We start from the raw sequence: 21693 nt of genomic DNA, 5'->3' as shown, positions 1-21693 counted from the left end.
TGACATTCATTTGGTTATTCAATTATATTTCAATGCCCAACCACCCAAAATAATTTTTACTGAAGATTAGTTCAGCACACAGATTTGAACTGGCGATAGACTTACAGAAATCTCCCAGGGACCATTAAAAACAGAAATACAACAGAAAATAACATTATACAGAGTGGCAATCATTATCTAACCAGGTTCATGGCAGTTGGCCTGAAGCTTTGGTAAACATTGAAAGAAATTGATGCAACTTCAGTGGACGGCCAATGTCGTGGGTGATATTTGCCTTGCATCTCACAGCCTAGTCGGTTAGCTTGGATACATAGTATTTGGTGTATTTTATCCTACATCTTTAGTGCCGTTGATCCACAAGGTCATATTTTCATGGAAGAGTGGTTGACGTAAATAAAGCTGGTCGTAAATCCACTATGACAGGTTGGCCAGTGTTGTCAGAGATCCCCATTGTTATCCTTAAATGGCTCAGGTGGAAAGAGTGGTACAGGTGTATAACTGCCTGCCATCTGGGAGGCTTTGAGCACTTTGTCACTGTTCTCTGAGTCAGCCCGAGTGGCACAGCGGTCTAAGGCACTGCATCTCAGTGCTAGAGGCGTCAATACAGACCCTGGTTCGATTCTAGGCTGTATCACAACCGGATGTGATCGGGAGTCCCCTTGGGTGGTGCACAGTTGGCCCAGCATCGTCCGGGTTAGGGTTTGCCTTGTTAAAAAAAAGTTAAAAATAAAATGTACAAAAATTCATAAACATTTCTCTACTTATTTTTTTTAACCTTTAACTAGGCAAGTCAGTTAAGAACAAATTCTTATTTATATTGACGACCTATCAAAAGGCCTCCTGCAGGGAAGGGGGCTGGGATTAAAAATACAAAATATAAAATAAAAATATAGGACAGAACTCATGACAAGAGACACCGCAACACTACTTAAAGAGAGACCTAAGACGACAACATAGCATGGCAGCAACACATGACATGGTAGCCGCAAAACATTATTACACAGACAATACCACAAAGGGCAAGAAGGTAGAGACAATACATCACGCGAAGCAGCCACACCTCAGTAAGCGTGTCCATGATTGAGTCTTTGAATGAAGAGCTGCACCAATGAGGACATGATTGAACATCAGTTAGGCATGACAGTGTATCAGTGTACCTAGGTAAACCAGTTCTGGGAAGTCAAATGTCATTGTTCTTAATCCATCCAGTGAAAGTTTTTTTTTTTTTTTTATTTTTACAGAGGCCCGAGTTCAGAGGTGCTCAGGTGGGGCCATAGCCCACCACTACATCTCCTGCACTCATCTCCACCTCCACCTCTTGTAGAGGAATGTGTCGTCTGTCATAGCCAGAAGCTGTGGAATCCATGTCCTCTGATTCCTCGGAGTCATCTCCACACAGCAGCACAGAGCGTGGCTGTGTCACCTGAAGCTCAGTCCGTAATTGGCTCCTGCTGTCCGATAAGCCCTCTCCCACCTGCCCAGAACTAAAGGGGTTAGCCGAAAATCCAACGCTAGTGGTCGGACTCTCAACCGGTTCCTCCTCCTCTTCTGAAGTTTCCAACAGGCTCTGGGATGTGGTGGTAACTGGTTCTATGCCACTGATGTGCGCTATGATCTCAAATGGCAGGTCCATTATATTCTTGTGTGGGTTTGATAAGGTTGAAGCCTGTGAAAGAATAATACATAGCCAAATTGAGATTAGTCAGCTCAGAGAGTGTATGGTTACGGTTTTGGACCAGAAAACAAACCGATATCATATACTGTTCTAGCAACAAGCAAAAGCATTGGATAGGATGAACTTGTTCCAGAGGAGAAAGTAGTACTGCTTTATACATAAAATACACTACATTTGACTCATTCTACATAATACATACATTACCCACCATACACATTATGCGCTTACCAAAGTCTTTGGTAAATTGGACAAGTTTCTTTTCCGCATGCTTCTCTTGCAGAGCCTTATTGTCACAAAGACTACAAAGGCCACAATGCCAATGATGATAAATGGCAAAAATGATTCCAGTGAAATTGTTTCTGCAGACAGACAAACATATCAGTCACGGAATCGCTTAACAAGCATTCTATGTCATTGTAAGTTAACTTTCCATGGCCGCTATTCATTTTGACTATAATAATTCCATCAAAACTGCAATAATTCATACAGAGAGTTAAATACTTGGACCAGACATTACAAATAAAGTGTCATGTCAACAAAGGTAGTGTACGTACTCTCTTCATTGACACAGATGGGCCCTTTTCTGTTGAACATAACTCGGTGGCCCATTGCATTCCCCTCCAGACTAACACAGTACTTCTCCTTGTTCCCCAGGACTGTGAAGTGATGATGGCAGACTTCGTCTTCTAACTGGCACTCAAACGTGTGATTAGTCTGCAGACAGAAGAAAGAATATGCAATTAGAAAAAAAGAATCTAAATGTCAACATCATCGTTAAGTATCCATAGATGTCAACGTTGGGTCATCGTTACTAATGCACTGAGCAAAGTAATTCAATGGATATAACCCGTGTGTACCCTCTGCATGTACACTGTAGATTCTAACCAATTAAGGGCAATTTTCATCATACTTACATTTTCATAGGTTACTCGGGATAGGAAGCGTTTGTCATCTTCACCCATGCGAGACTCTTTCAGTTCTGTGTACAGGTGGTAAGGGTTGTCGAAGCTCACTGTGACCTTCATATCTTTCATTGACACTTTTACAGCAGGGAAATCCAACTTGCCTGAGATAAAATGAAAAGGGTATTAGAGTAGAGTTAGAGAAAAAGCCTGCAGTAATGAATATTACTGACCTGGAGGAGGACTCCCTCAACATACTGACCTGGAGGAGGACTCCCTCAACATACTAACCTGGAGGAGGACTCCCTCAACATACTGACCTGGAGGAGGACTCCCTCAACATACTGACCTGGAGGAGGACTCCCTCAACATACTGACCTGGAGGAGGACTCCCTCAACATACTGACCTGGAGGAGGACTCCCTCAACATACTGACCTGGAGGAGGACTACCTCAACATACTGACCTGGAGGAGGACTACCTCAACATACTGACCTGGAGGAGGACTACCTCAACATACTGACCTGGAGGAGGACTTCCTCAACATACTGACCTGGAGGAGGACTCCCTCAACATACTGACCTGGAGGAGGACTCCCTCAATATACTGACCTGGAGGAGGACTCCCTCAATATACTGACCTGGAGGAGGACTCCCTCAACATACTGACCTGGATGAGGACTCCCTCAACATACTGACCTGGATGAGGACTCCCTCAACATACTGACCTGGATGAGGAGTCCCTCAACATACTGACCTGGATGAGGAGTCCCTCAACATACTGACCTGGATGAGGAGTCCCTCAATATACTGACCTGGATGAGGAGTCCCTCAATATACTGACCCGGAGGAGGACTACCTTAACATACTGACCCGGAGGAGGACTACCTTAACATACTGACCCGGAGGAGGACTCCCTCAATATACTGACCCGGAGGAGGACTACCTCAATATACTGACCCGGATGAGGATTCCCTCAATATACTGACCTGGATGAGGACTCCCTCAATATACTGACCCGGAGGAGGACTCCCTCAATATACTGACCCGGAGGAGGACTCCCTCAATATACTGACCCGGAGGAGGACTCCCTCAATATACTGACCCGGAGGAGGACTCCCTCAATATACTGACCCGGAGGAGGACTCCCTCAATATACTGACCCGGAGGAGGACTCCCTCAATATACTGACCCGGAGGAGGACTCCCTCAATATACTGACCCGGAGGAGGACTCCCTCAATATACTGACCCGGAGGAGGACTCCCTCAATATACTGACCCGGAGGAGGACTCCCTCAATATACTGACCCGGAGGAGGACTACCTCAATATACTGACCCGGAGGAGGACTCCCTCAATATACTGACCCGGAGGAGGACTACCTCAACATACTGACCCGGAGGAGGACTCCCTCAATATACTGACCCAGAGGAGGACTCCCTCAATGGGGTGGCATGTTAGCCTAGTGGTTAGAGAGTTGGACTAGTAACCGAAAGGTTGCAAGTTCAAATCCCTGAGCTGACAAGGTACAAATCTGTCATTCTGCCCCTGAACATGCAGTTAACCCACTGTTCCTAGGCTGTCATTGAAAATAGGAATTTGTTCTTAATGGACTTGCCTAGTAAAATAAAATAAAAACAATGGTCATATATACAGTACCAGTCAAAAGTTTAGACACACCTACTCATTAAAGGGTTTTTATTTATTTATTACTATTTTCTACATTGTAGAATAATAGTGAAGATATCAGAACTATGAAATAACATATATGGAATCATGTAGTAACCAAAAAAGTGTTCAACAAAACAAAATATTTTTATATGAGATTCTTCAAAGTAGCCACCCTTTGCCTTGATGACAGCTTTGCACACTCTTGAAGGAGCATGTGTGTCCAAGCTTTTGACTGGCACTGTACCTCTCTGTCGCTTGGATGGATGTCATTTTTATGTCACACAACGAAATCATGTTTCTATACAATGAGGAAAAATATTGATATGCTTTCAATGCCCACTTTGAAAACCCACTTTTGAAAACATTGTACTTACAGTGGATGTCAGCTGTAAGGTATCTATTAAATGTGAATATCGAGGACTTCTGAGATGCTGATTCCTCCATTTCATCAATGGCCGTTATCTTCACAAAGTAGCGATCCAGTTCTTTAGCATTCCACATCAAGGGGGAGAGGTCATAATGATGCTGTTTAGTGGAATTCTCCCACGAACTATTACAAAAAAACAGGGAGCATTAGATACATTTAACAGAAAGACGGCACTCAACCAACGAACAGAGTTAGAAACTGTTAATAGATCATGTATAATAGTTGAATAAGCAGATAGATCTGTTAGGAGGTATCTGATGCCCATAACATACGAATGCTATTCTTTTCAATCAAATTATATACACTGAACAAAAACATAAACGCAACATGCAACAATTTCAAAGATTTTATTGTGTTACAGTTCATATAAGGAAATCACTGGAATTTACTGAGTTACAGTTCATATAATACATTCTTTAGGCCCTAATCTATAGATTTCACATGAATGGGAATACAGATATGTTCTCAGATACTTTAAAAAAAAGGTAGGGGCATGGATCAGAAAACCAGTCAGTATCTGGTGTGACCACCATTTGTCTCATGCAGTTCGACACATCTCCTTTGTATAGAGTTGATCAGGCTGTTGATTGTGGCCTGTGGAATGTTGTCCCACACCTCTTCAATGGCTGTGTAAAGTTGTTGGCAAGAACTGGAACATGCTGTCATACACGTTGATACAGAACACCCAAAAAATGCTCTATGGGTGACATGTCTGGTGAGTTCAGACATTTTCAGCTTCCAGGAATTGTGTACATATCCTTGTGACATGGGGCCTTTGCATTATCATGCTGAAACATGAGGTGATGGTGGGGGATCAATGGCACAACAATGGGCCTCAGGATATTGTAACAATATCAATTGATAAAATGCAATTGTGTTCGTTGTCCGTAGCTTATGACTGCCCATACCCTAACCCCACCGTCACCATTGGGCACTCTGTTCACAACGTTGACATCAGCAAACCGCTTGCCCACTCGACGCAATACATGCTGTCTGCCATCTGCCTAGTACAGTTGAAACCGGGATTCATCCGTGAAGAGCACACTTCTCTGGTGTGCCAATGGCCATCGACTGGGAGCATTTGCCCACTGAAGTCAGTTACGACGCCGAACTGCAGTCAGGTCAAGACCCTGGTGAGGACGATGAGCATGCAGATGATCTTCCTTGAGACGTTTTCTGACAATTTGTGCAGAAATTCTTCAGCTGTGCAAACCCACTGTTTCATCAGCTGTCCAGGTGGCTGGTCTCAGACGATCCCGCAGGTGAAGAATGGTCTGCGGTTGTGAGGCCGGTTGGAAGTACTGCCAAATTCTCTAACATTATGTCGGAGGCGGCTTATGGTAGAGAAATTAGCATTCAATTCCCTGGCAACAGCTCTGTTGGACATTCCTGCAGTCAGCATATTAATTGCACGCTCCTTCAGAACTCGAGACATCTGTGGCATTGTGTTGTGTGACAAAAGTGCACATTCTAGAGTGGCCTTTTATTGTCCCCAGCACACCTGTGTAATGATCATCCTGTTTAATCACCTTCTTGATATGCCACACCTGTCAGATGGATGAATTATCTTGGCAAAGGAGATATGCTCACTAACTGTGACCTTAACAAATTTGTGCACAACATTTTAGAGAAATAAGCTTACTTTAGTGCGTATGGAAAATTCCTGGGATATTTTATGTCAGCTCATGAAACATGGGACCAACACTTTACATGTTGGATTTATATTTGTTCAGTATAGTTAGACAAACTCATATTTCATCAATAATTAAAGCATGATATTACAAACATGAATAAACATTCAGGGCCGGTATCCCAGACACAGACTAAGCCTAGTCCTGGACTAAAAATCTATTTGAATCTCCATTGTAACATGCTTCTTAGTTCATGACTAGGTTTAATCTGTGTCCGGGTGTTCCGGATACAGGTATCCTGTGTGTATCCTGTGTGTATTTCTTTTCTCTCCTTCTCCCCTCACAGGTGACAATCATCAGTTACCAATCAGTCATCAATCAGAAGACACCTGCTCCTTTTCCCTTACCCTATCACATTCCCTTTCCCTTGGTTTAAAAACCCCTGTCAGTTGTTTTCTCTGGAGCTCAATCTCTCTGTCATGCCATCTCTCTGTAGAGCTCTTGTTTGGTTTAGCAACTACATGTCACTTTGTCTGTTACCCTGTGAGTATTGTTTTTGTTAAGGTGTTTGACTGTTTGTTTGATGGTGGGAAAAGGGGGTACCAAGACAAGTCGCCCATGGGCATACACTACCCATAGCAACACTTTGTCTAAGAGCACTAGGTAGAACTGGGTGGACCACCCACTGTATTTTTGGTTAGTTAGCTAGCTGTTCTCAAAGCAGGTAGTCTAGCTTAGGGGTGTTTTTGGATACTTATTTCTTTCCTTGGGTCTTTACTGTGTGTTTACCAAATAAACCGTGAGTGTTTGACGGTAGATTTAAGTTGTCTGTGGTTATTTGGTCTGACTGTTACTTTTTCACTGTTATTTGCATGAGTTATGTTATGGGTCTCGTTGCCCCCCCCCCCCCCCCCCTAGACTGTAGAGACAAAAAGAGAACACCGGGATACTGTCCCTCGTTGATCTTTCATAGTGTATATCAGAGGAGGTTATTGGGAGGAGCTATAGGAGGATGGGCTCATCGTAATGGCTAGAACGGAGTCAAACAGGTTCTTTATGTGTGTTTGGTACCATTCCATTTATTCCAAGCCATTACAAACCACCTACCTTCATATAGTTCCTCCTACCATGGTGTATATGTCATATGTAAGCCATTATGAAGGGTCATCCAAAACCGAGTCAGCAATAGCCTGTAGTAGCTACTACTCATTAGAATACCAGCAAAGCTCACCTGTGATCACCAGTTATTTTCAATTTGAAGAGAGGTCGACGAAGCAGTTCACTGTGGTTCCAATCAACAGTTGTCTGTAAGTTGTTACAGCTCACTGTCACATTTTCTGGAGGCGGAACTGTCCAGGAAAACAAGACATTCCATTTAGTTAGTAGGCTTATGGAGGCAAGGTGAAGAACCTGTCATGCAGGTAGTCTCGGTTCTTACATCTTGACATTTTTGCTCATGAGGGTTAGTACCAAGGAAACCTTCACCAGAGCATTTTAGCATAGGCATGACATCGGTTAAAACATCCCTTGTGAAAAAAGATTGCAGTCAGAGTGCACTGTGGTATAATAAAGCAGTAAGGCTTGGAGATGTGGCATATGGCCAATATACCATGACTAAGGGCTGTTCTTATGCACAATGGAGTTCCTGGACACAGTCCTTAGCCGTGGTATATTGGCCATAAATCACAATCCCCCGAGGTGCCTTATTGCTATTATAAACTGGTTACCAACATAATTAGAGCAGTAAAAATAATGTTTTGTAATATCTGTGGTATGTGGTCTGATATACCATGGTTGTCAGCCAATCAGCATTCAGGGCTCGAGCCACCTTGTTTATAATTGCAGTTAGTGCAGTATAAATGCAGTATTCTGCAAGTACTACTTCCAAAATAAGTTTTATTTACTGCAATTTCTCAGTGTATCTGCAGATACAGTGCAACTGTTCTGCAATTACTGGGTCAAATACCACAGTTAACTGCAGTTGCTGAACTTTTCCTGCAGTTTCAGAACTGCAATATTTTTTCTAAGGGATGGTATCAATAACAAGATCAAACTAGCTGAAACGAGCCACCTACGATTCCCCACATGGCAGCTTCTTGTAAAAATAAAAAATAAAATGTTTTATTTTAGCTTGTAATTGTTGCTAACTATCTGGCTATCCAGAATCACAACAACACACGGATTTCTGCCCCAATCAATCGCATCACAAATGAAGCGGGCCCCGGAGCCGTGCTTTGATATGATTGTTTGTTTTCAATAAACATATGAAGGATGTATATAGTTTGTCAACAATCTAAGCCAACCCTGTTTTGCCCCGTAGTTGTGCAAGCTTCGGTTTTGTTGCTAAACAACCACCACTCTGTAAACAAATCAAATGAAATAATTTGTTAATCAAAGTGTTATTGAGCAACACTAACTTCCTCATGTCAGCACCCTGGGCAATTCCTGTTAGACAACTATATGATCAACCAAACGACACGTTTACAACTCTCATCTCAACCAGAAATCTCCATTGACTTATAATGTATTAGACACTGCTTTTCCCCCCTTCTTGAAAATGGCAGGTAAATATTGGCAGCAATGAGGAAGCAAATAAGAGTGTTACTTTGTCCAGGTGAGTTGGGATACATTGTTGCCCGTCTGTATTGCTTCAAAAGTCCTTCTCATAAACTATTAAACCCATTTTGCAACACTGCCTTGCCCACAATGAACTGCAGAAAGCATTGTCCTGCTCATGCTTATCATAGTAAAGCACTGATGTTTGTTTTATGAGCTTACTTGAAAAGAACAGAACGGTCTGCAGTCTAAGCAAGCACTCAGGGAGATAATCAGTCCAGGGATTTACCACACCCGTGTTAAACCACCTTTGGTACCACGGAATCTGATCTTAACATTTTATTATACTGTAGTTTGGGTAAGCTAATGTAAGACCAAAGTACATTTATTTATGCCTAGCAGCTATTGTCCTACGCAAATAGTTGCCTACCTAATGTATGTTAGAATGAAATACACGACTAATTTGACAACCTGTGGTTTATAGTTAGAATTGAGGAGCAGGTGAGGCATAATGAGGAGTTGTCTGTTTATTCTAAGAGCTGGTTCAAACACATGCAGACGACTCCGAATTACTGTCCATTTGTATTTTTATAACATTATGTGGGGACGTTAGGCGGTTAGGATACTGACAAAATATGATGTGAGCTGATTTAGTACATAGTGTGTCGAATTACTACAAGTGGGAAAAACACCATGACTTAAAACGAGAACCTACAGACGAAATTGTTATTACAGTATTATTACATAGCTAAACCTATTGCCGCAAATCATCCCTTCCGATTTGTAATCAGAATAATAATAACCCACATTGTTCTTCAATCAAAGCAATATAGGTTTCAAAGTTTTCCTTCAGGTTAACCAACTTACCCAGTGTGGAAACCGCCGTGACCAAAACCATCAAGAATATCAATGAACCACAAAAAGCCAACATCATGCCGTTTCAAATACAAATCCACGAAATTTAAGAAACCGAAATAACAATGAGATAGACTTATTCTTAGATTTAATTGAAAAAAACAGCAATCTACCTTTAACCTAAATCATAAGACATAACCACAGAGCTAAAATGTGTTATCAGATAGTATCGGTCGGTCGTTGTCGTAAGACGCAGTTTCTTTGGCAGTAAATTACACGGGGCGTATTTCTTTACAGTTTCTTCGAAAAGACACACCCCCGTTTCATCATTTCATTCCAAAAACTTCTGTAGAATAAATATATGCTTACACTATGGGAAATCCTAGAAATTATTAGTCAGTTAACTAAACTAAACATATCCTAAAATTGACTATATGTCCAGTCGAATACCGGAAACATGCGGGGAAAAACGCAGAGTTCACACCTTGACCTCAACCCAATCTCTCTCCAGTTGCAGGACATCAAAGGACAGATAAAAACATGTCAGTAGCCTACTTTGATCAATGCCACCTCCTACTGCTGATTTGTGATAAACTTGTCCTAACAACAAAGAATTAACACAAGGAATTCACAATCAATGGTGTTCATTGCACCCTTGTGAAAGTGATATCAAATGCCCACCTTAAGAACAATAATTGAGAATGTTAGGATTGTTGTACAGGCAACAGTGACGACAGATGATATTGTGGCACATGGTCCTATAAGAACTACATGTACAATTTTAGGCCTTTGTCTATCAAAAGAAAAGGATATACAGCTGGATTTCTGGTTGAGATGGAAGATAAATGCATGTCAAGGATTTACAGCTAACAGTGATGCACATGCATGTATTTCCTCCCTCAGTATAAAAGGGACTTGACCTGGTCCATCAGTGAGATTGTATTTCTATTGCTGAACCCTGCTCTCCTGGGGGATATTTGTTTTAAGTCCCCGTATTTATTACGTAATGCTGAGTTTAACTAGAACTGCGGTAAACTGGCCAAAATCACAGCCTGTGTTGATGTTGGGCATTTTGAGGTGTAGCCCCTTTTTTAGGTCCTTGTGGTGATTGTTTTAACATATAGTTCCTAGTTGGCACACTTTGTATAGGAACAAGCATGATATTCAAAATAGGTTGAATTTAAATTTACAGCAATACTCAGTCATCCTTTATATGGCATCTTTGTTTTTCTGTCGTCTCAAATGCTTTTATATAACCAGCCAAAATGTTTCATCCAATGTTTCATCCAATACATTGATCGTTTTTTGGTGATGTGGACACCAAGGAACTTGAAGCTCTCAACCTGCTCCACTACAGCCCCGCCGATGAGAATGGGGGGTGTGCTCGGTCCTCCTTTTCTGTAGTCCACAATCATCTCCTTTGTCTTGATCACGTTGAGGGAGAAGTTGTTGTCCTGGCACCAGACTGCCAAGTCTCTGATCTCCTCCCTATAAGCTCTCATCATTATCAGTGATCAGGCCTACCACTGTTGTGTCGACGGCAAACTTAATGACAGTGTTGGAGTCGTGCTTGGTCATGGGTGAACAGGGAGTACCGGAGGAGACTGAGCACGCACCCCTGAGGGGCCCCTGTGTTGAGGATCAGTGTGGCAGATGTGTTACCTACCTTTACCACCTGAGGGCTGCCTATCAGGAAGTCCAGGATCCAGTTTCAGGAAGGTGTTTAGTCCCAGGGTGCTTAGAGATGAGCTTTGAGGGTACTATGGTGTTGAACGCTGAGCTGTAGTCAATGAATAGCATTCTCACGTAGGTGTTCCTTTTGTCCAGGTGGGAAAGGGCAGTGTGGAGGGCAATAGAGATTGCATCATCTGTGGATCTGTTGGGGCAGTATGCAAATTAGAGTGGGTCTAGTGTTTCTGGGATAATGGTGTTGATGTGAGCCATGACCAGCTTTTCAAAGCCCTTCATGGCTACAGAGGTGAGGGCTATGGGCCAGTAGTCATTTAGACAGGTTACCTTGGTGTTCTTTGGCACAGGGACTATGGTGGTATGTGATTTGCAAATCTGGGTGGAAGATCTGGCTCGTCTGGACCCGGGACCCAAAGTGCCATGATATGCAAAATAGGTTGAATTTAAATTCACAGCAATACTGTCACGGTTTTCATATGGTGAAGGAGAGTCAGATCAAACTGCAGCATGTCGATTGCGATCCATGTTTATTTAGACAAACGTAAACACGACTAAACACGAACACTACAAAACAATAAACAAAACCGAAAACAGCCTATACATATGTCAACTAACATCGAACAAGGACATCAAGACAATCACCCACAATACGACCAAAGAATATGGCTGCCTAAATATGGTTCCCAATCAGAGACGATAAACACCTGCCTCTGATTGAGAACCACTTCAGACAGCCATAGACTTTCCTAGAACACCCCACTAAGCTACAACCCCACTAAGCTACACACCACATACAAAAACCCATGTCACACCCTGGCCTGACCAAATACATGAAGAAAAATACTTCGACCAGGGCTTGACAAATACTCAGTGATCCTTTATATGGCATCTTGTTGATAACAATTGTATCATTTATTTCAGTTAAATCTGTGGTAGGATTTTACACTTGGGTGTCAAGGTACTGTGGGTGTTTTTATGGCAAAGCTATGACAAGGCATGTTTAGTACTGCACCATCAACACCGTGGGACTTTATGACAGGAACTAAGGCTCTTACGAGATGACAGCTGCAGTCTTTTACAGAAGCGGACAGATAAAAAGAGCCGAGTTAAAAAATAACAACATTCTCTTCTGTATATGGAGTCTTGGGAATTGTCCTCGATAACACTTGGGTCTGTGTGTAGAGTGTATCCAAATCCACACCGTTTAATGTTCCATAAGTGTGTTGGCACACGTGTACCTGATTGAGTGTTATGACACCTAGGATGATGATGATTTACAGTTCATAGTATGTTACGAATTGACTGGGCTTTCACATGCCCTGTGGGATTTTCCCACAACAGCCAGCCATGACGGAAATGCTAGTTTATTATCACATATAAATCCATACAAGTCTGCTTCATTAATCGCCTGTCCTTCCACTCCTTTCCACCTACCCTGTCATTCAGTGAGTCACGCTCACATTAATGAGTAACCTTGCCTGAGACGTGAAGCAGTCATTAATGCCTAGGCGTGAAGCTCATCGGACTAACACAGTGTTGTTTTGCCCATGAGACCCAGGTTCGGACCCAGTCGGTCACACCAAGCCCATGGCGTGAAAGATATTCTAACACGTTAGCCTGTAATCCAGCAGTAGTGTTAACTAAGATGCCAGGATCACCTTAGAATGGGTTCATATGTCTGAACTATGTCTCCATCTATACTCAATTTTCTCTTTACTGCAGGGGAACCACTACACCAGGCAGACTTTAATGGCACCCTATTCCCTATATAGTGCATTACATTTGACCAAGGCCCTAGTTGTGCACTAGATAGACTGATCGGCCCACTCTGGACGCCATGTGAGCTGTAATTACAGTCCCTTGCATGCCTCCCAAATCCCCCCTGGCTCGGACAAATCCCAATCCCCCTCCTGTTTGACATCTACAGACCAATTGGAGACAGATGTTGGGCCTGACAGCTGGACCCACTGCAGTAAGCGGACATCATACACGGCTCAATCTGGACACGGGGAGAGTGGATGGAGATGGATGCAGAGAATAACTGAATAGCTGAACAGTGGGCGGCCATCTTTAATTAAGAGAAAGGGATATAATTGTCTCAGTTTCTGCTGCACAGCTTTAGAGTATCTAGAGTATGGAGATAAATCCATAGTGAGCAGGACCGCAAAATAAGAGTTTTCAGGCACACTGAAATCCCCTGTTCAAATCATTCCCAATATAATCCAAACTGTAATTTTCAGTCGCTGGGTTAAATAAGGGGGCAGAAAAGCTGAGGAAGATTGCTCTGTTTGTAAGAGCCTGTCTTTTCCATGAAGAGGACACTCAGCCTCAGACATAGGCAGACAGTCAGACAACACACAATTTAGCATCAAAAGGCCGATAGGGGGAAAAAATAGATACATGATTCTAGAATTAAGGGCACCGCAAACTAATCTCCAGTAAAAGGTGTAGCGTGATGTCTCAAACACGTGGGTCTTTGGTTTCACAGTTAAAGAACATCGCTGAGCAAGTGAAGATGAACGCAGGGGGCTTTTGGTCAAACAAAGCATTCATTCAAAATTCAAAAAGGCACTCGCACATCTGAGCAATCGTTTTTGCATTTGCATGCGAACAGTTGAACAAGATGAAGGACAAAGGAAAACGGCACACTGCTCTTGATCGTATCACTGATTTTTAATAATCGTTCTTGTCGGCCTCACGGCCTTCGACAGAGCTTTCGAAAGAGCAGTGTGCGGTTTCCTTTTTTCCTTCATCTTGTCAAACAAAGCATAAATTACAATGGTGTTAATACTTGGTTTATCTGTTGTCTCAAATGCTTATATATATATATATATAACTAGTTGATGCGTTTCACTGGAAAATAGTGACATGGCTCTGATTGACAAGCCATTCTGTGTGTAAATGGTTTTACACACCGAGCAGTATAGAGGCGGCAACAGGTTGACAACGTTTGGAGGTACACGCTTATACGAAAGAGTTATGATTATTGTCGAAACTTGAATTGAATGTTATCACATTGTGTTCTCTGATGACACAGTAAAAAAAAAAAAGTTGAAAAAAAATCACACACATTGAGGGCCACACAGACAATACACAGGGGCCAACATTTCAATATGTGTCATTCAATACATTTCTGGATGAAGCTAGTTGATGGTTGACAGCTGATGGTGTCCAACCTAAATAACAAGTCAAATTTGAACACCATTAATACCCTTTATGAGGGATTCATTCCTGTAAACCTTGTGTTTCCTCGTCCTAAATCCTGACCTTTACTCTCCGTCCCACTGTTCTAGTGCATCACTTCGCAACTGGACATGTCGTGTTTGGCTGCTGTCTTGTGGGATATTTGGCACTCCGTCACAACCTCAATCTCTTATCGGTCAGCGTGACCTCTTTAGCTCTGTCTGTCCTACGCCCCAAACCAAAGAGCAAACAGACTGTTTGAGTCATGATTTTAGGTTCCTGTCAAGGGTGCGTGTGCATCAAATCCAAATCAAATTTGATTTGTCACATGGGTCGAATACAACAGGTGAGTAGACCTTACAGTGTAATGCTTACTTACAAGCCGTTAATCAACAATGCAGTTACGAAAAATAAAATAAATTAGAAATAAAAAAAGAATTAAGGAGCAACAATAAAATAACAGGGGGTTCCGGTACAGAGTCAATGTGCAGAGGCACCGGTTATTCGAGGTCATTGAGGTAATATGTACATGTAGGTAGAGGTAAAGTGACTATGCGTAGATAATAAACAGAGAGTAGCAGCAGCGTAAAAATGGGGGGTGGGGTGGGGACAATGCAAATAGTCCAGGTAGCCATTTTATTAACTGTTCACGAGTCTTATGGCTTGGGGGTGGAAGCTGTTAAGAAGCCTTTTTGACCTAGAATTGGCGCTCCAGCCTTATGAAGCCATTCATGGCTACAGAGGTGAGGGCTATGGGCCAGTAGTCATTTAGACAGGTTACCTTGGTGTTCTTTGGCACAGGGACTATGGTGGTATGTGATTTGCAAATCTGGGTGGAAGATCTGGCTCGTCTGGACCCGGGACCCAAAGTGCCATTTGATGTTGCCTTTAAAGAAAAGAAGTGAAAAGAAGATGCGATTTGGGCCGTCCATAATATTAGGCTTTCTGGAGCTCCTCCACTCATCTCTCTATCTAGCAAATGTTTGTCACTCTCTAGCAGGCTATTCCTGAAAGTACATGTAAAACCTGCATGACACACACACACACACACACACACACACACACACACACACACACACACACACACACACACACACACACACACACACACACACACACACACACACACACACACACACACACACACACACACACACACACACACACACACACACACACACACACACACACACACTGTGACGGCTGCTCCCGCTCTCCCTCCCTGGCGCTCGAGGGCGCCAGGCTACCTGTCATCATACACGACTGTTACCAACATTACGCACAGCTGTGCTCATTGGACTCACCTGGACTCCTTCACCTTACCTTGTTCGATTACCCCCGGAATATCTGTCTGTTCCTTGGTTATGTTCCCTGTGTCTGCATTATTCCGTATTGTGTTTGCTATGTGTTCCTGTCCAGGCGCTGTTCCTGTTCCGTTTCATGTCCGTCAGCTAATAAACCTTCACTCCCTGTACCTGCTTCTCATCTCCTGTGTCGCTCCCGTTACACGCACGCGCGCGCACGCGGCAGATAGCCTAGCACAGGGTTATTCAACTCTTACGCCACGAGGTCAACTCTTACCCTAACCAGGCAACACATTTCACTGCACCTTTCCGGTGTATGTGGCAATAAAACACCAAACTCAATGGCACAGCAGTAGCTGTGAAATATATATTTGATCTTATCGTCTGTATTGTAAGATATCCAATTATCCTGCCCAAGTTATTTCTACGTGGCTACTAGTCTAGACTCTCAGCCACCAACCCCCCCCCCCATCACACCGATGTTGACTGACAACTGGGGACATCCATTGTCCCCTCCCTCCCTCCCTCCCTCCCTGCCTCTGTTTTCTCCAAAAAGCGAACACTAGCTACCACAAATCCCCCCAAGAGTAGATTGCCCTTGGACTTTTAGCTCCACCGTCATTGGGCGGTTCCCTGGCCTGGATCCTGTTATGCCCTGCATGTGCAGCCATGTGAGCAGCTGCTTGACCCCCCCCCCCCTCACTGCACTGCTTTCTCTGTCTAACTCTGTTCGGGCACCAAGGAACACACAGCTGGATCGCTATCGACCGAATCTCTCTCTAGTGTTTGTCTTGAATTCTGCCTACCACGACAGCATGAGAACGCTACTGGACAGCAGCTGGATAAAGTTTGGGCCAGCCGGCAGAGGGTCCATTGATTGGGTGACTGGGTCACCTTCTCCCCCAATGGTGGAGAGACAGTTACAGGTAAGGGAACATCAGCTTGTTGTTACTGAGTGAGTCTGATTCAGTAGTAATCGTTACATATAGACTGCTGCGAGACCCAGAGATTTTTTGGTAGATCCAGGAGGTAGGCAACCCGGGTCCTGGAGAGCTGCAGCAGATTTTGAGTTTACTTTTTTGCTTGACACCTGGGAGTAGGTAGGTGGTGTAACAGTGTTAGCTTCCGTCCCTCACCTCACCCCTACCTGGGCTTGAACCAGGGACCCTCTGCACACATCGACAACTGTCTCCCACGAAGCATTGTTCCCCATCGCTTCACAAAAGCCATGGCCCTTGCAGAGCAAGGGGAACAACTACTTCAAGGTCTCAGAGCGAGTGATGTCACCCGATTGAAACGCTATTAGCGCACACCACCGCTAACTAGCTAGCCATTTCACACCGGTTACAGGGGCATACTGGTTTAACAATCTAAAGAGCAGAAAATTATTCTGAAAAATAGCTTTTTAGGTGGATTGCTTTTATTTTATATGATCTTTTATTTTTCCTCACTGGAGGAGCGCTGTCCAATATACTTCAGCTAGCATCCACATACTGTGGGCTATACAGACTTTTGCAGGCTACACACTCTTGCTGTTGTTAATTGAGTGCCTTGAAATAGTATTGGATGTCACGACTATGACGAGTGCTTGTGAGTGCAGTTCATGTCAGGGCAATGGCAGAGGAAAGCTCAACGGGGTTTTCAGCTGAGTGGAGTGATGTTGATGGGTCTTTAGTCAGTCATCCAGATGAGGATCAGCGTTATCTGAGCACTGAAACCGATTGGTCGGATGAATTTGGGACACTGTGTCAACAGGGGAATATAACACTCTGGCAATATCAAATGGCATAAGCCCTATTGAGCCTCTGTAGGATATCTTGATTTCACAACCATGCAGTTTCAGATTTGAGAAGATGGAAGAGGATCATCACTCATCCGGTGGAACATTGACTTTTTGAGGCAAAACTCATTACTGATTTTTGGATTTCATATCTTCAACATCATCCTGCATGTATTTTAGAGGAATCTTTTTTTCTGTCCTGTCAATGACGTGATTTATTAACACTTTTTCCCTCCAAATCCATCAGGACGACAACTGGAATGAGCTGAACCTCAACCAGGAAGGGAGGTCAGGGCTGCTCCTCTACGTGGTCCTCCCCGTCGCCTCCCTCCTCATGCTGGGCATCCTGGTACTCCTTGCCTACTGGAGGTGCTCCCCTCCAAAGCTCAGCCTGGACCTCCAGGACCCCGAGAGCAGCGCGGAGTTCCTCTCCTCGCTCACCGGCCACGGCGAACGCCACACCAGCACCAGCGCTGACATGTCGGACAGCGTGTACGTCATGGTCTACCTGCCACCGCCCTACGAGGAGACGCTGACCAAGATCACACGCGCCACCAGTCTGACCAGTCGGAAAGAGTCCATGAACATAGAGGACCTGGAGGCCCGGCTGTGTCCGGAGATCAAGTCCAGTGGACGCTACGTGTGACTGGGGAACACTGGGACTGTCTCTCAAATGGCCCCCTATTCCCAAAAGCCCACAAAGGGCTCTGATTAAAAGAAGTGCACTATGTAGGGAGTAGGGTATATGGTATCATTTCAGACTAGAACTAAGAGATTGCTTTTGAAAGGACTCCATATACCAAGCTCTTTAGAATAAGGGGAATTCAATGGACTATTTAAAAACATCAGACCTGAGTTAGTCTTATGTGGGTACCAGCTTTCTACACAGAGGAGTGTGCAGTTGCATGAAAGCTGGAAATTGCATTGACTGGCTGTCCAGGATACAGTACATCTAGATTCTCTAGAGAGGACAGACGCTGACGATGTACAAACCGTAGGTCACAGTAGGCAAATAAATCTCCTTCAACGATACAAAAAATAATATAAAATTCATTTGCATTGTTTTTATCTCCTAAATGAAACACGTGATCCCCCATTTTGACTTCCACACATTGTATGAGCCATACCATGCTTTCAACCCTCCTGTACCTGTGTTGATTTACAGTTTGTTCCCTATTTGGAGACTTAGGAATGTCAATGTGCAAAGTGCAAGAATGTTACAGAAGTCTTGTATATAATACTAATATAATAATAATAATAATAATAATAATATAATATAATAATAATAATATATGCCATTTAGCAGACGCTTTTATCCAAAGCGACTTACAGTCATGTGTGCATACATTCTACGTATGGGTGGTCCCGGGGATCGAACCCACTACCCTGGCGTTACAAGCACCATGCTCTACCAACTGAGCTACAGAAGGACATTACCATAGCTGTAATGTAAGACAGGTGTTTGGAAAGGAGAGCTCATAACTGTATGTTATTTGAATTTGATTTGAATTGTATTTATATGTAAGAAGGTACAAAGACCTAGCCTGGGCACCATGTGTTTGACAGAAGGGACAAGGAGCAGAATGTTAGTTAGACGGGTACCCAGACTTACAAAGACCTAGTCCAGGTTAATAATTCCATTCATTCGTTGGAGTCACATCATATATGTACTCCTAAAAACCTCAGACCTGATACGTTTTATAGACTACATAACATATATTCATTCTAATTTTAAGTAATATGTTTGTACAAAGTGTTATATTGTTTTTAAATAAAGAATAAGAAAAATATCTTAGCATGTTATGATTGAGAGACTTCCGTCATGATCACTGATGCACCGAGGTTGCAAAGTTTTAATCCCATGCTGCCTCACTGTGATACATCTTGGTCATATCATGTAGACTACTGAATGTAGAGGTGAGCTCTCCTTTCCAAACACCTGTCTTACATTACAGCTATGGTCTTGCTGCGTTTCTGAGCAAGATTGTCAAGAAGTGTTAGAAATGTCCAGGGGTCCCACTTGTTTTTTTTTCTTACGGCCAAACAATCCTCAGAAGCAGCTACATCATTTCATATTCTCTTTGTACCATTTATTCTTGTAAATTATCCGTTTCAGACTATTAACGGAAGCGTTTTTATTTAATGTATATTAATTCACGAAATGTTCGTTGTTGTTAATTAACCGATTCATTTGAATAGTCTACTGTATAAATTATCCCAAAAGCCCAAAATTCGAAACATACTGTATTTTCAGCAAAATAAATGTGTTGATCTAATCAAAAACAACAATTTAAAACACAGATTTTCAGGCTACACCATAAAACAATACAATGGATGGTTATTGGTTACATTGAGCATCAGGCTCCTCTATATGGAATGTAAAATATATATATCAGGAATAAAGTCATAAAAGACACGTCTTTAGAAAACAAAGTCACGCAAAATACTTCAAATAAAGTGTTTATTTTTCAAATAAAAGTTCAGAGAGAAAATTGTTTGGTGCCAAAACAGTCTCTGGTAAGCTATAAATACACATCCTGATTCCCAAAATGGAAAATAAGACAGTATTAGACAGGCAACATACAATGTCTTTTTGGGATCTGAGGTAGGCCTTGTTGTTATATCTGTCTCTGTGTAAATGTGTGTGCGTCCATACACTTGGTTTGTGTGGATGTGATATCTAGTATCCGCGCCTGCGACAATCCTCCATCCACAATTCTTTCGCTGTTTTTTTTCTTACGGCCAAACAAACCCGAGAACCAGCCGCAACCCTTCTTCTCCTTCTCCTTCTTTTTATTATATTCCTCCTCCATCATTGCCATCCATCCCATCTTCCAGAAGGGTTCGGGTTCCTGTGAACAAACAGAGTTGGTGAGTGGAAACTACAGGCACCTTAATTGGGGAGGACGGGCTCATAGTCATGGCTGGAATGGTGTTAATGGAATGGTATAGAACACATCAAACACACAGTTTCCATGTGTTTGATGCCATTCCAGTTACTCCATTCCAAACATAATTATTAGCCCTCCTCCCCTCCTGTAGTGGAAACAAACCTCAGGAAGCCATTGCCATCAGCAACCTTTCAATGCTGAAGCTGCAGCTCAGTACGGGACAAACAACATTCAAATTGACTGATATTATCAATGAGACAATACAGAAAACAGTGTAGCTTACCTTCTCAAGTGGGGTGAGGAGTTTCTTCATTCTGTCAGCGCTGGCTTTCTCAATGCAAAGCTCCAGCTTGGTCTTTTCTACGGGAAATGGAAATGTGACAAGATAGGACATTTGAACGGAAGGGAGGAGTTCAAATTGTTATTGTCCAACTGGTTAGTTGACTGTTACACATAGCCGTTTACTCTACATCGGATTCTGTCGTGAAATTGTGAATGAAAGAACATTGTCATTTACAAGAGACTAGAACGGACTCTGAATGTACCACACCAACAGTAGCATTGTTCTACCTGTATCAGCAGGGGTTCTGGTCTCTCTCTTGACCGGGATGTTGATGCAGTATGGCCGGTCATCACCCTTCTTGGTGTCCTTGGCGAAGGTCAAGGTAGGCCTCAGGTGAGCCATGATCTCTCTGACCATGATATCGCAGACCAGCAGAGGCTGTATTTCTGGGTATAGCTGGGCTTTAACCATTGGCCACTCATGGAAAGTCCTGAGGTAATTGCTCCTGATAGAGAGTGAGACGTCTTCTAAGAATTTGGCCATGATGTCCGGCTCATCGTTGAGCTTCCTCAGAGTGCGTAAGAACAGTCTTTGGTTTTGGTATTTCAATGCCTCTTTCTGAACCTGGATATGTATGTGCTCTACCATATCATTGCAAAGTGGGACAGCTTCCCATGAACCGTATTGCTGCTTGATTGTACATGAAACTGGGAAGACAGAGTCAAAGGCTTTCCTGACAAGAATAACAGGAACAATATCAAGGTTTGTCACCTTTGGTTTGTTCTTCTCAGTCTCCGTCTGAGTCTGTTCTTGCACAGGCTTTCCACAGTCCTTTGTGGTTGACTCGAA

General features: G+C 43.0%; 2 protein-coding genes across 2 annotated transcripts; one reads left to right on the top strand and one right to left on the bottom strand.

Moving 5' to 3' along the window:
- Positions 1–40: 40 nt before the first annotated feature.
- On the bottom strand, positions 41–10095 carry LOC124015674 (interferon gamma receptor 1-like). The gene is made up of 7 exons (XM_046331065.1): positions 9727–10095; positions 7535–7652; positions 4620–4795; positions 2590–2741; positions 2230–2389; positions 1904–2034; positions 41–1666 (listed from the first exon to the last, which is right to left on the bottom strand). Exons 1-7 carry the CDS (start codon positions 9791–9793, stop codon positions 1262–1264), a joined length of 1209 nt encoding a protein of 402 aa, XP_046187021.1. The 5' UTR covers positions 9794–10095; the 3' UTR covers positions 41–1261.
- A 6529-nt stretch (positions 10096–16624) lies between these two features.
- On the top strand, positions 16625–20511 carry LOC124016507 (small integral membrane protein 28-like). Its single transcript, XM_046332076.1, has 2 exons — positions 16625–16816; positions 17918–20511. The coding sequence occupies exons 1-2, from the start codon at positions 16706–16708 to the stop codon at positions 18314–18316; spliced, it is 510 nt and encodes a 169-aa protein (XP_046188032.1). The 5' UTR covers positions 16625–16705; the 3' UTR covers positions 18317–20511.
- The last annotated feature ends 1182 nt before the right edge of the window (positions 20512–21693 follow it).

The sequence above is a fragment of the Oncorhynchus gorbuscha genome, linkage group LG26 (assembly GCF_021184085.1).
Source record: "Oncorhynchus gorbuscha isolate QuinsamMale2020 ecotype Even-year linkage group LG26, OgorEven_v1.0, whole genome shotgun sequence".
Classification (NCBI taxonomy): Eukaryota; Metazoa; Chordata; class Actinopteri; order Salmoniformes; family Salmonidae; genus Oncorhynchus; species Oncorhynchus gorbuscha.
Note: the sequence above shows the minus strand (reverse complement) of the source record. Positions and strands in the feature narration are given on the sequence as shown.